This window comes from Manis pentadactyla, chromosome 10 (assembly GCF_030020395.1).
Source record: "Manis pentadactyla isolate mManPen7 chromosome 10, mManPen7.hap1, whole genome shotgun sequence".
NCBI classification, from domain to species: domain Eukaryota; kingdom Metazoa; phylum Chordata; class Mammalia; order Pholidota; family Manidae; genus Manis; species Manis pentadactyla.
This window is the reverse complement of record NC_080028.1, coordinates 16,196,434-16,211,384: the sequence shown is the minus strand read 5'-3', so window position 1 is coordinate 16,211,384 and position 14,951 is coordinate 16,196,434. Positions and strand designations below refer to the sequence as shown.

The window sequence follows — 14,951 nt, the reverse complement described above, 5'->3', positions numbered from 1 at the left end:
GAAATAACAAAACTATTCTTTTAGTTCTAAGATGCTCCGTATACTCTTGTAGGGATTAAGTTAATTGAGCACTATGGATCAGCTTCTGTACATAAGAAAATGAGCTCATTCTGAACTCCAGATTTTACTTAGAGATGTCTTACAGTGTTTTGAACTTTTGAATGCTCTCATCTAAACTGATGAGAGATGATTTAAAAAGCCACTCCACCTTTTGAGAAAGGAACCAAGTAAATAATTTTTTGCTTTTTAGGCATTTGGATTCAGTCCTCAGTGATCACACACAAAATTCTGCTGAAGGCACAGAGTATTTCAAAATGCTTGTAGATGTTTTTGCTCCAGAATTTCGAAGGCCAAAGAATATACATCTCCGAAATTTCTATATCATTGTTCCCCCTCTGGTGAGTGAGTATTTAGTACTCAAAATGAAGTTTTAAAAGTATCAAATCCAATTTGTTTGCAGCAGAAAATGTACACAGGCTATATTACCGACTTTCTGGTTATACATAAAGCTAAATGTGATCTCAGTGAATGTGGCCTATAATTTTTGCTTATTAGCTATGCAGAATGAAACTTACAGTTTCGATAAATTCTTATTTGTTAATAACTGCCAGAGAAATCCTAGTGTGATTTAAATTGCGTGTATACCCTTACAAATATACCATATAATCTTTGGGTTGAATTATACCATATAATCTTTTTAAGTGATTAATGTAGACTTTCAATTGTTAACAGTATGAAGTTGTTTCTAAAACATCTCTTAAAAGCATACTGTTTGAGAACAACTTTCTCTATTCAGTAGTAAATACTAATATCTAGAGTAAATTTTTAGTGCTTCCTCATTATAGTATATAGTGTATTCTGCTCTAATTCTATAGTTGCCATCTAAACACAGCTCAAGTTACCCAAAATTGCATTATGAAAACAAATATAGCTGGGAAAATGGAGTAAAGAGATTAGAGGTATATACTAGCAACGAGTTATTTTTCCTAAAGGTTCTTTTAAAAATTTGTGAATGGATGGTTCTAATATCCAAGTATCACTGAGCAGATGTTGCTTTTGATTACATCTAATTCATATTGCTGCCTGAATTGTTAACACTTAGCTTTTTACACATTAAAATCATTATTGTCCATTGAAAGTAGCTGGTGATTTGTGGACTTTTTTCTCCGTAAATTTTCTTTACTGTTATTTTATTCATTTATTGTTAATGCTGTGTCACTATTATGTCTTAAGTAGGATGTAGCAAAAATGTCTATATTCATCTGATAAGCATTATTTTCATCTTAAGATTCTGTCAAATGGGAGGTGAGTCTTAGTCCTACATGGGTGACAGTGTAGTTAACTTAGTGTGAGTTCTCAACCATATTTCTTTAGTTTGAAGGGTGCAGTGCACTCAAGCCTAGTAAATAGCAATGGGGCACCATTTATGAGTTTGAGGAAGAGTGGAGTTTTGCTGGGCAGCTGTAAGTCTGGGGAGAGGAAATTCCGAGGCAAAATATCTCTAAAAACCGAAATCAGTTAAAGGGAGAAATCAAGTTTGAAACCAGTTTATTGTTTACAAACTGCAGTCCAGTGCCGTCTCTCTCCCCTGCTCTGGAAGAAGCAAGCAAGCAAGCCCCTCCCCTTAACCTCTTAGGTTCAGACAGGCCCTTGGTTGCCCAGGTAGTTACCCACTGACATGGAGAGGAACTTCTCTCCACCCCTAGGGATATCCAAATGCACCAAAGCCAGGTGAGATATTCTGGAAATACTACAATTTTACACACAGCAGCTATTGGAATTCAGTTAGTAATGGAGAAAAAGATGGATTAAGAGCACTATTAAGAAGTATAGGATACTGTTCTTGTGTCTACATTTACTCTAATTCCCGGAAAAAAGACAAACATAAGTAAAATATCTAAAAAAGATTTAAATAACAATTGATACAGATTTCACAAGTATGTGATTAATTGCCAATTTAGTTTTACAGGCAAAAAAGGTGACACTTGGTACTTTGTTTCCAGTGTAGGCTGTTACTGTACTTACTACAGGAATTTTTTTTAAACATCTCTCTTTACTCCTCCAGATCTGTGCGGTCCTTATGTAGCCACAAGTGCTACTTAAGTTTAATTAAAGTTTTATAAAAAAAAACCCAGTTCTTCAGTTTTACTAATCACATTACAAGTGCTCAGTGGGCACATGTGGCTAGTGGCTTCCTGTGCTAGAGTCGCGTGTATCTCCACCATCCGTCACTACCAAGAGAGCTGCTCTACAGTGTGAGCTCTTTGATGCCGTTCATTTTTGTATTGTAATTACTTAATAATGCCTGGTATGTAGTAAGCTTCAGTAACTCTTTGTTGAGAAATGATGTGATTAGGTAAGGTATTCTGGAGGAGCTGAAGTTTTAGGGAAGTGCTTTTTTGGGGAATTCATTTATCCAAATGACTACTAATCCTTTTTAACCAAGAACATAAGAAATGGTGTTTTAAAATAGTTGGGTGGGCAGAAGGAAGGACTGCCAGTGTTTAAGCTTTGAGGAAAAGCAGGTTTACTTTTCTGACTCCCAACTTTCACTTATGTCACTTTGGGCAAGTTATTAAACCACTCTAGCTTCAGCATGCTCATCATAAAATTAAAATGTGTGTAATATTTTATAATGAACTGTATACAAGGCACTGTGCTTGGGTGGAGTAGTGATAGAGGGAGTGCTTGTATTTAAAGGATGTGATAAGAAGATCCACTAAGAGATACTTGTGCAGATTGCGACTCACCAAGAGGCTTATTGATATGAGGCAAATGTTTCAAAACAAAAGGACAGGAACCTAGAAGAAATTCTATTTATAATTTTTGAAATGCTTAAAAACTAAATTCTGAAGATTTTTTCTTCCAGTGGTTTTCCTAATATGTTGTTACATCTTTTTAGACCCTCAATTTTGTAGAGCATTCCATTAGTTGCAAGGAGAAATTGAATAAAAAAAATAAAATTGGAGCTGCCTTTACTGATGATGGTTTTGCCATGGGTAAGATTAATGGAATTATTTTCCCATTATTTTATGTTTACCTTATGATGGATTTTCAGAAACATTTCCTTGAGGATAGGTCCATGTGCTCTTTGTAGATTCGTTTTTCACAAGCAGTGTTACTATTTATTTTTTAGCTGGTTATCTGATTGACAATACTTATTTTCCATCATTAGAATGATCATTTGTGCCCCCTTGGTTTTGCTAATCCCTTAGTCTCATTGGGCCTAATATTTAGGCTTTGTGTTGTAGTTTTACAGTTTTAGCATTTTGAATTTAGTTTCCCTGTAGCTTCCTCAGTTGCTGTCTATTTAGCAGTGAAGTTTTTCCCACTCTCATAGCCATATGTTATTTCCAGGTGATTTTTCATAGAAATTCCATAGAATTTTTCATGTTATTCTCTTTTCTTCTCTACTGGCTTGACTTTAGGTCTTTATATTTTCTTTTTTTTTTTTTAAGGAGTAATTAAGCCTTTTGCTAAACTTACTTAGGCTGTAAAATGTAGTTTGAAAGAGGATTCATTCAAAATGGTTAGTTTAATGATAGAAGTTACTCGTGGATTGGAATACAACTTCTGTACTCACTTTAATGTGGCTTTGGTTTTGCTAATGACTGCAGGTGTGGCTTACATTCTAAAGCTTTTGGACCAATACCAGGAATTTGACTCACTTCATTGGTTCCAGTCTGTTAGAGAAAAATACCTGAAGGAGATGAGAGCAGTTGCTAAGCAACAGAATGTGCAATCAACTAGTCAAGATGAAAAACTACTACAAACCATGAATCTCACTCAGAAGCGACTGGATGTCTATCTACAGGTAGAGGGCAGTAATAGTCAAATCTGCTTTGACACTTTGATATCCATTACTTCTTGGTGTCTGAAAAAACTAGTCAAATGGAAACCTCCATTTTATGAGTTGAATAGTGGTAATAAGAATGTATTTTTAGATGAATGATATTTGTGAGTCATTTGACTTAGATCTAAAAGATGGGTAGATGACTAAATTCAGTTCATGTATTTATGATTTCTGGTAGATATTTTTAGAAATAATGAGACATTAAATGTGATAATTTTGATATTTTGCTATAACAAGTATTTTATTTCAAACATTTTTATTAGGAATTTGAATTGCTCTACTTCTCACTGAGCAGTGCAAGAATTTTCTTCAGAGCTGACAAGACTGCAGCTGAAGAAAACCAAGAAAAGAAAGAGAAAGAAGGTCAGTGAGTGGCTTAAATTTGAAAGACCAACATATCTTTCTTTAATAGTGACACTAATGCCCCATTTTGTCTAGTCAGAATGCCACCTTCCTTTTCCTTTTGAAAAATTATACAGACCTAGAAATGACTTTTTAGTAAAGCCTATTTGGATCATTTGTGAAATTGAAAATTTACATAGTTTATGCATTTCATTCTAGGGTAACTATTCAGTTTAAACTCCTCTTAATTTAAAATTTAACAACTTTATTTTTTCTTTTACCATTCAACTTATTATGAGTAGGAAGGAACAGGTTACAGGAGGAGCACTGAGTGTTGCTAAAGGCACAGATGCTGGTTGAGATGGGACAGGTGGTGCAGGAGGGGTAAAACAGGAGGGGCTCTTTGGTGACACAGTGCCCAGCCTCCTGCTCTGCTCCATACCCAGGCCTTGGAGAATCAGTGTACTAGAGCCTTGGTAACTAAGTCACATCAGTGAACTTGAGTCATTAAGGAAAAGATTCTGTCCATTGTCTTCTATGTAGGATGGTCAGTGTTTCATACATAAAGGCCTCCATGATACATTTCTCTCAGATTTGAAATTTAGGAACAGTTTTCTTTTCCTGAGGAATGGATGGCTCCTTTTTCCTTTATGGAAAATATGTAACAGGTTTTCTTTGTTTGGAAGTTCAAAACTAGGTACTGCAATTGAGTTGACAGTTTTCATGTTTGCTTTTTCCTTTTCTCTTATTTGTATTTCACAAATTAAGACATAAAGTTCGTATTTCATAAAAGCAGATGTTTGTATTAATTTTACCTTTTTGTCAATTAAATTTTAAAATACATGTTTTTTTAACCCTGAATAGAGTTGATATTTGGGTAGATCACTTATGTCAGCTACTTTATTCTCTGATAATGTTGCATAAATTGAATAATGCTTGTTAGGACCATATGCAGGCATTTTTGGAATCTAGACTGATAATTGTGTGCTTGAAATGAATTCAGGTTGTTACCTATATGATACTATTTATTAGTGAAAATATGTACATATCAGGTAGTGTTCATTTTCAAGGCTAAGATAATACTTATTAGCAAAGCCATTTGTAAGAATTTAAGTCAGTATAATCTACCTTGTGAAGAAAATCCATTATTGCTTAGGTTCTGCTCAGACATTTCATGCCAGAGCCTTGTTTTCAGCCCTGGTGACTGGGAATACACTGCAGATGAACTGGGTCTAAAACATTAAGATAAAACAAACCTTTAAGTCTCAGTGGAACTGGTTGATTTGTTACCCATATGCCTGGGTGGTTGTTGTCTTAGGACCCTGTTTTAGCTAACTGTTGCTCAGAGATGTATTCAGAATTGGTGGATACGTTAGTCAGATGGTTTTTCTCTGTTCATGAAATATGTGCATGTGACAGTTTGCACAAAAAGCCAGGAGTTTGTTTTATCACAGTCATAATAAAAAGCTGCTTTTAAAACTTAGTTATCAATACAGATGGAATGTTTTTCATTATGGTCAATTTTATATGTGAATTAGTAGCTGTGTTTCTGTTGGTAACAGCAGTGTAATTTTTCTTGGCCTGACTTGGGGAACTGGCCTAGGGAGAGCATGCCTTCAAACATGTGGTGTGAAACCCCAGGCCAAATGTGCTTCTGACACAATTCTACAGCCCCATTAAGAACTCGTCAAACATTACTTTTGCAGTGTTTAGCTTAGGTTTCTAAAAAATTAAGGTAAATAAACTAGATATAATTTGTGGTATTAGAGAAATATTTGGTAGATGCTGCATTTTCTTAAAATTTGAAATTTAACAGTACAGCTCTTCTCATTTTTTTAAATGAACATAAATTATGTTCATTGTTATTTTTACTCATGTTTCCAGAAGAAACTAAAGCAAGCATTGGAGACCTGTCCGACAGCACCGTGTCTGCAGATCCCGTTGTCAAATGATACTGATGGTGTATGCATGCCTCTAAAGTCATCAGCACTGTGTTGGTACTGTTGCCAGTGAAATGGATGTTACACACTAATGATGAAATGTTTCCTGGCCTACATCTCTGGGAGATGTTTAGATATTGCAACTCTAAGGCAGTGCTCTCAAGAACATTCTACTTTTCAAAGGTTGAGAATGAGACTTTAAAATTAAGAGTTTTGCCTAGACTTGTAGGTTAGAAGATGTGCCTAGGAACAGTTATGAGAAGTGAGGTTGTAGAAGGGCCGTCCAAATTTCTAACTTGCCATCTCGGATCTCTTATAATTGACACGAATGTTTATAATTTGTATATGCTTAGGTCGTTGACCCTTATTTGTCTCAGTCATTAGAAATGCAATGCATATACTGTGTACAGCCAGTAAATATGTTTAAATGAAAGAATTGAGCCTGAAATTCATGAAGTGTATGTATCAAGATTCTTATAAAAGGAACTATGAAGGTGGTTTTGATACTAGAGGGGAGGCACAAGTGTTATGAGCCCTTTATGTATCAACCGACTCATTGTTAATTTCACATGACTCAAGATCTACTGTTGTCTTTGGAAACACTTTATAACTAGTTTACATTGCTTCGAGAACATTTAACCTCCAACAATGCTTGAAATGTAAGATTTACTTAACACTCAAGATGAAAGAAAATTCAGATAAAGCCATAGAGTACTGCTTGAAGCTTCACTTTTGGTTGCAGGCACTGTGTATATCAGAAAATTAAATGAATTATTATTTCTACATCCAAACTCAGGTTTCTTTTACATTAAGTTGAATTGAAATCTTGACGATAGTTTGGGCAGACTTTTTCTTTAAACCAGGTGTAATCTGAGATGTTCAATCAAGCACTGTGCAGGCTTTTAAAAAATTAGCACTGTGAGAATAAAATTCTAATAAATCATTTACTGATTTAAAAGTACGATAGGCTGAGTACATTTAGTTCAGGAAGCTACTACCTTTATTTTTGTAGTAAAGATCATGTCAGTTAATAGGTAAATGGTTAATCATGGCCTATAATCTTTTAATGTCCCTTAATATCCCAGTGATCCCTTAACAATGACAAGAAAGTTCAGAGCTTTACATGGGATACCAACATCATTTTGGGAAATCCTTTGTCCATTGCACTTACCCATTAAGAATTTCTTTGGGTAAACTCTGCAAGTAACTATCTGTGTTTGATTTCCAGCATTTGGAATGGGTGTACAGTGAATGCCTTGTCTGTATTCAGTGGTTACGGTCCAGGGTGACTTTCCCAGCCCAAGACACACACACACTGTTCACTGTTAAAAGTCAGGAGAAACAGAATAGGTAGGAAATATTTTTTGTTTATTCTGTAAACATGACTTACATAATTATGTACAATGGATGGATTAAAAGCATTTAATATTTGTAATTCATACTAACTGTAGAAAAGGCCCTAAAGCATGCTGCATAATTAGTAATTTATATTTCATTATTGTAAATGTTTATATTAATGACCTGGGATTTAATAGTATCAAATTTGTCACTATTTTATAGCTACAGTATTGTTTTTCCTGTTTTTGTTCTCTTTCCTAAAATTATCTCCCTTAATAGGGATAGAAACTGTAATTAGAAGAGAATCAGATGTCTCTGTTCATTATCCCCACATACGTCAATTATCTTACTAATATTAAAGGTCACGTGCTGACTACACAAATATCTACAGTTGAGAAGAAAGTGACAGATTATTATTTTGCCTTTAATTCAAAGTAATAAATGTCACTGCAGCCTGGATAACGTGTATATATATATATATATATATATATATTTGAAATAATGTCTGAAAAGATTAAACATAGTTAAATACTGTTAAAGTACAGAGCAACAGAGCTTAAGTGTTTATACACCTACGTTAATATACACATTTGGATGATGGTTTTCCTTGCTAACATTGCAATGTTAATATTTTCATTTTTCAGACATACTGTAATTTTAAATTAGTGTGAACATTTGTATTCACAGAAAACTTAATGTTCAGATTCTCAGGAATTAAAGAGTAAGCATAACATTGTCAATTCTAATTAAATTTTGTAAAGGATGGCAAGTTCATTACCTCACTTGAGTGGGACTTCTCCCTCCTCCAATTCTAAGAGAATACAACATGTATAATAAAACATTAATAAATAAAATTTCAAAACTTTACTTTCCCTGGATGTTTATGTTCAAAACCAAATATCTTAAACCAGTAATTCTTAACATTACACTTTTGGAGTCTTCTTTAACCTAATATATGGAATCTGTCTTTAAAAAAATGCTTGCATGCACATAGGCAAAAAATTTCAAGTATAAAATTGATATTGTCTCTTCTTGTATCCCAGGTGACGTTTTCTTTCCTTTGTACATTACTAATCTTTCTGTTCTTGCTATTTCCTAATAAAAAGACCCCACATGAATGTTTAATTTTACCTAGCGTTGGGAAGGAATATTAATTTTCAGTGTTTAATGTTAGAAATAACTGGGGTGCCTTTTGCAAATGTGAGTTGAACTGAGACAATAACAAATGAGAGCCTTTTAAATACCACACTGGAGACGAGAAACACAAGTCCTTTATATACTGGAGAAGGTATTCTTGGTCAAGTCAGATTGCTTCTCTTTTGAGGTGGTAAATTTGTAGGATTGTGGGAAAGATGAGAAAGTACCATCATACATGTCATCGTGGTACTCTCTTATGCTGAGCTGGTTAAATGTAAAAGGTAGATTTTAACCAATTTTAGTAATTTTAGTTCTTTTCCAGCTAAAGCCTTAGAAGTTTCCAGTTGATGGTGTCCTTTTCTTAAGGAGGTTTTAATGCTACAGTTTTTTTTAAACAAAGTTTTTTAGATGTTAAGAACAATTTTAACAGGTTATCAAAGATTTCATTTTAAAAAACAAAAGGAATTAGAGATCTATAGAGATTAAATGAAATCAGGGGACTATACAGATGAACTCAGATGGTAAAATTAGAGTGTAGTTTATGTAAAAAGTTATTATATATGGAGTATAAAAAGTGGACTGGGACAAGTGTACTACTACTGTGTTAGTCTGACTGTTCTTTATCACCTAGTTTACGTGGTAGCTCCAGTTGTTCCCACGGGTGGAGACACACTCAGGAAAGCAGATGAAATTTATCTTCTGATCAGTGTAGCTTTGATGTCATAATTCTGGGATCATCTTTGAGGACTATACATTCTATCAATGTATATAGTAAGGTCTGTGTGTGGTATATAGTGATGCAGTTAGTCATGTCTTCATTATCACAAGTTAATGCTTTTATACCCAGGAGGATCTTATCACATTAATACTTATTTCAGAATCTTAAGTAACAAGGCATTAAAGATGCACTTTGATGTAATTACTGAGTATCAGAATAATCTTCAAAGGTTAATACATTAGGAGCACCATTTGGAGATTGCTTTCTGTCTGGTTTTCTCCAAGTGTTAGTGGTTTTCACTTTCTAAATTTAAAAATTATTTAAAAATATGACACATGCAAAAGTCTATATAATATATATGTATTATTTAGAGATTAAAAATGGAATACTTGGGTAGATACCACATAGGTTAAGATCCCCTTGTTCTCTGGTTTTTTAACCTACTGGTCAGAAGCAGACTCTGGAGCTGTGACTTGAATCCTGATTTGCTGCTTACCTGCAGGGTCACTGAACTCTGTGCTTCATTGCCTCAGGCATAAAGTGACATACTAGTAGATGGCTAATGAGAGTCCCCATTCTCATCCCTACCAACAGCTGAATTCTGCAGTCTGGTAAATATATAATATTACAGTGATGCTTTGATTTGCATTTCCTTGACTGTTACATGAGATTGAACATATTTCTGTTTAAGAGCTCTTTTTTTAATTCTATGAAATTATTCATCATGTTTTTTTCCAATTTATCTTACTCATTGTAGGAATATTTTATATATCCCGGATACTGATTTTTTTGTTGGTCATGTATACTTGCTAATATGCTCAGTTCATTTTGTATTTTCATTCTTTATTTGATGTGTTTTAGATGAGGTTAGTGTTAATGTATTGGACTTGAGTCTTGTTTTTCTTATAATTAGCATGCTTTGTGGCTTAGTTAAGCCATATTCTTAATAAAACTTTTTTTTAAATTTAAAAACCTTTTTAGTTTCTAGCAGTATTGTTTGTGACTTGAGATTGTTCCCCTCCTATCCTGAACAATTCTAAGCAAGAAAAAGAAATTCAGGGGACTGTGACTCTTAAAGCCTGTCAGATAACTTACTTATCTGATATGGCTATGGTATACAAATTTGCCCAAGGTATTAGTTAACAATGAACTAATTTATGGTATATAATCTCATGCTAGCTTAGACCAGCTCACTGTGTCCCTGGTGGTACACACATTATAGAACTGGATTCCTCAGCTGGACCCTGTAACATTAAACTAATTGTGGGCTGCAAAAGTTGTTTTATTAATCCACCATTTAAAAAGTAACACCTTTTAAAAACTTGGCATTGAGACTACATTATTGCACTGAATAGTGGTTTTTTGATAGTATATTCCCTTCAGCTGTGATTGTATTATGCCCTGGTTTTTTGGAAATTACCATTAAAGCTACAGAATTTACTTCAGTTTTCTTGCAGGATGTTCTAGAAAATAACCACAAAAAGCAAAAGAAACAGAATGATAGTTTTTATATGCTAGCATTTATTGCTAGGTTAATTTATTACAAAGACAGTGATATTCCATTGAACTTGGTTATAATTAAATACACTATACCAGTTCAAGATGATTATACTTATTTCATGATGGTATGGCAGAGTGGGCTGGGATGCCAGGAACCAGATGTGTCAGGGTGGGAGCTGGAAGTTTATACCAAGTCCCATGACCAGCTGTGCTTCAAGTGAGTTTTAAAATGAACTGATCCCTTCTTTGAGGAGGGTCTGGCTCAGAAGAAACAGGAACTGGTAGAACTGCACCCTGTCCGTAGTGATCCACTCCTAAGAACACTAGTGTCTAAAGGACCATCCACTTCTGAATGCTGGCTCACTAAGGTGCCAGTGTAAAATTAAACACCCTTTGTGGTGCTCATCTGCTAGTCTTTACTGCATGATGTCTCGGACAGTTACCAAAACTAGACCTGCATTTCTGCTAGTGCTTGGACCTCAAAGCAGGGCTCATCACTTGAATGCACAAACTAATGCTTATTAGGTCCAATTAGGAGACAAGCTTGATTATAAATACACAGTTTTCAGAATGACAGGCACTTAAAGCTTATTAAGTAAAATACAAAAATAGATTATATTAATAGGAAATACTTCGTGTTTATCAAGTTATAAATCTAGGCTTGTTTGCCATTTTTAGAAAAGTATACCAGAAACTGAAAAGAGATGACACTGAAATAAAGTGAACAATGCATTTTTTCATTACCTTTCATCCTGAGCACTGAACATTGCAATCTAAAAAAAGGACTTACCACAAAGCACCTAAAATAACATTTGTAGATGGATAGGAATGTTGTCAACCATTTCTTACTGTTTCCCTCCCGAGTCTCAGTATCAAGGAATCAAGAGTACATTTCACAAGTGATTGTCAGCATTCTGAACTCAGGTTGTGTGTCTGTATATCAGACAAGTTGAAAACCCTTAAGAAGATAGCTCTCCTTCCTGGGTGCTCTTCCCCCAAAGGCCCAACAGTTATGCTTCAGATTCTGCGCTTCTATTTTCACTTGGACTTCCATCACTGTCATCTGGTTGATCATTTAGTAGTATATATTTTCCATCATTGGTTAGTGGTACTGACTGCATTAACTGAGCCAATGCTTCTGGATCCTGAAGTTATGGGAGTTCAAGAAGGAGAAAAGAAAATGCTTAAAATGTACTTAAAACCCCTTTGGCTTGGCTTTCAGAATGTTCTGTAATCTAGTCTCATTCCTTCTGAGTCCTGTCTGTGTGTGCCTTCAGGTGGGTCTCTCCTTGCTTCTCTGAAAAAACTCAACTGCGCTACTTCTAGAATCTAGGCCAAGGTCTTCCTCTTAGCTAACATACTGTTTTGTATCAGCCAAATCACAATCATCTTCCCAAAAAGAGTCCAGAGAGGAACTTCCTTCACAATACCTTTGTCTTCTGTCTTTAAGCGCCTTCCTTTTCTCTTTTAATCTACCAAAAGTTGGCGAGCTATAGCCATTTGGCTCACCATTTGTTTCTGTCAGTAAGTTTCACTGGAACACAGCCATGTCCATTCATTTACATAGTACCTATAGCTGCTTGTGTGTTTCAACGGCAGAGTTGAGTAGCTCCAACAGACATGGTACGCCTAAATAAAAGGTTTACTGTGTGGCTCTTTACATGATTTATGCCATGAAATACTAACTTCTAGTGCTCACTATTTCTTGTACTTGGTCTCAGTCCTTGGTCCTCCTGCCCTCCCTGACCAGAACTACACTAACATGGTACCCACCAGCTACACGTTACTATTTAAATTTAAATTTAAATGAGATTTTAAAAGCCACTTGGTTACACTGGCCATATTTGATCTGCATCTTAAACAGTGCAGATACAGGTAATTTCCACTGCAGGCAGTCCTACTGGACAGTGCTAAACTAGAAGAGCCCCTGGGTTTGTATCTAAACCAAGTCTATTTTGCTCACTGCTGTAATTCAGAGTCTTTTTATACAAACTTGGCTCTCATGGCTCTCAAAAATTTGTCGGGTGAATGAAACATTGTAAACTGCTGCAAGGGAGGTCTGAGAATCTTCATTCCAGTAAGTTTCCAAGTGATGTTTATAACTGTTGCTGGGCCTGGGACCACTCTATGGAGTAAGGGCTTAGAGCACATGGTGGATACTTAAGTCTGTACCATATTAGTGTGAAAGAAAGGAGATCTAGTCACAATAGAAGCAAGCAAAAAATTCATAAAGCATGAGGTGAAGTGGTATTAAGAACTCCACCTGTAGTAACAGTGATTATGGAACTTGCTGATAAAAAAAAAGGCTGGTGGTTAAACTGCTTATTAAAAGGAAATCCCAAACCTGGCCACCTGCAAAGTGAGCATCTCTCTTTTTGAGAAATCTTAGTATGTATATAGATATCTTTGAATAGTTTTTAAACCAGCACTAAAATGTACCTTACCTTCTGAACCTCAATGATTTCTTTTCCCAAATTAATAGCATAACATATCTGCAAAAGATGAGAAAAATAGTGTTTGGCAAAGGTGGAAAAGGATAAAGAATTGTAGAACAAAATGTGATTACGGAAGGACGATGAGGGAGGACACTGCTCAAGTCAACATGGGTGTAGGAGACCCATCACACTGGGCTCCGCATATTAGCACCCACATTTCCTGGTTTCCTGTGGCCAATTTGTGTGTAAAAAACAAACAGGTAAGTGAAAGCTGGAGTGACCAGTGTTTAAAATTCTTAATGGCGTACTTTTTCCTCTCTCAACTGTATTTAGCGACTGCCTGTTCAAACATGCAGTGGCAAATAGGTAATTGCTCAGAGGACTACTTTTGATTAAGTATCAAATGCAGTCACAAAGTTTTTCATACTAAACAAGACAAGGTATACTTTTCTGATGTCTGCTTCCTTGGTTTGCTCTCTGAGACTAAATGTAAATAATAAATTTTGCTTTAATTTAAAAAAATTGTGGGGGGAACTGCTTTCAATGTTTCATGATCTCTCTACTAAACAAATTTATCTCCACATTAAAGTACTCCTTTACTTTATTTTGGTTGATACATACTTTACTTAAGGAAATTTTACTCCAGTTTTCTTTCAGTGGGGGGCCCCCATAAAGGTATTCATTTCTAAATTCTTCAGTGGGGACATGCAGAATAGTCAGCTAAATTTCCAGGGAGATGGTACCAAAAAAAAAAACACTTTAAATATCTTTGGACTGATATACTGTGGAATCTTAAGATGAAAAAAGTAAGACCTTTTCGCCTTCTGAGTTGCTTTCAAAAATGTACGTGCTCAGAGATTCTCCACCTATGGACTCAGGCATGCGGACCACAAAGCCAACTAGTCTCTTGTTATCTTGATGAGCAGCGAACTGGGTGACACTGGTAAGTTCAAACTAGAAAAACAGGAATAACCCAAATATTACACAACACACTGATATTAAAAGACAGACAAGGTCATTCTCTGTAGAAAAAGTCATGAAAAAAGTGCACTAATAGTGGCAGTCATTTAATTTGGCAAACAAAGTTATGAAGTGACTTCTTTGTGTCAAGGGAGTAATCACTAAAACTAGCGTGCAAGAGGATACTTACATTGGCCCTTGTCACTTGAGTCTGAGGATCAATCAACCTGAAAGTTTAAAAGATTCATTATATTGCAAATGTTGGATGAACTTACCATTCTTAGAAGAGTTTGTAGAAGTTCAGAATGAAATCACAAATACCCTCCAAATAAGAAAATGCAGCACCTGGCTGAGGGCGAGGCGAGTGAGCTCCAAAGGGAGCATGTGCCATGGTTCAATCTGTGTAGTTAAAGCTCGGCATTTTTAATGGACAATTACAGCAAACAGAAAATTAATTTCACAATATTATTTAGTGCTTATCCAAAAAGGCAACATGATTCTCTAGTTCTGCTGTATAATATGGATGGATTATACTCTGTATATCCTCCTTCTCAACATACATTTATTGACTATTGCCTATTTCCCTTGAAGTGTTGGATCAACTGATTCTTCTAAGTTTAACTATTTTTTTAAAAAAATGGGGTGGGTATGGGAGAATAGTGAATGGATTTTAAAACTATTCCACATTAGTTTGGCTGTAGGGGAGTCACATTTAAGAAGATATTCTG

General features: G+C 35.2%; 2 protein-coding genes across 6 annotated transcripts in view; one reads left to right on the top strand and one right to left on the bottom strand.

Moving 5' to 3' along the window:
- Positions 1 to 8,340, top strand: part of WASHC4 (WASH complex subunit 4) — a 58,207-nt gene extending 49,867 nt beyond the window's left edge. Inside the window, exons 29-34 of one of the 4 annotated variants that reach the window (XM_036891408.2) lie at positions 251 to 398; positions 2,903 to 2,999; positions 3,618 to 3,814; positions 4,117 to 4,216; positions 6,080 to 6,155; positions 7,364 to 8,340. In XM_036891408.2, the coding sequence (XP_036747303.2) occupies positions 251 to 398; positions 2,903 to 2,999; positions 3,618 to 3,814; positions 4,117 to 4,216; positions 6,080 to 6,147 (610 nt within the window). In that variant the 3' untranslated portion in view covers positions 6,148 to 6,155; positions 7,364 to 8,340. Of the gene's footprint in view, positions 1 to 250; positions 399 to 2,902; positions 3,000 to 3,617; positions 3,815 to 4,116; positions 4,217 to 6,079 lie in introns of those variants that run through there. The other 3 variants (XM_036891411.2, XM_036891407.2, XM_036891412.2) reach the window with 3 other exon arrangements.
- A 2,489-nt stretch (positions 8,341 to 10,829) lies between these two features.
- Positions 10,830 to 14,951, bottom strand: part of APPL2 (adaptor protein, phosphotyrosine interacting with PH domain and leucine zipper 2) — a 58,710-nt gene continuing 54,588 nt past the window's right edge. For both annotated transcript variants that reach the window (XM_036891413.2, XM_036891414.2), the window contains 4 exons: positions 14,414 to 14,450; positions 14,077 to 14,217; positions 13,273 to 13,320; positions 10,830 to 11,973 (listed from right to left, as the gene is read on the bottom strand). In XM_036891413.2, coding sequence (XP_036747308.2) covers positions 11,839 to 11,973; positions 13,273 to 13,320; positions 14,077 to 14,217; positions 14,414 to 14,450 — 361 coding nt within the window. In that variant the 3' untranslated portion in view covers positions 10,830 to 11,838. The remainder of the gene's footprint in view (positions 11,974 to 13,272; positions 13,321 to 14,076; positions 14,218 to 14,413; positions 14,451 to 14,951) is intronic.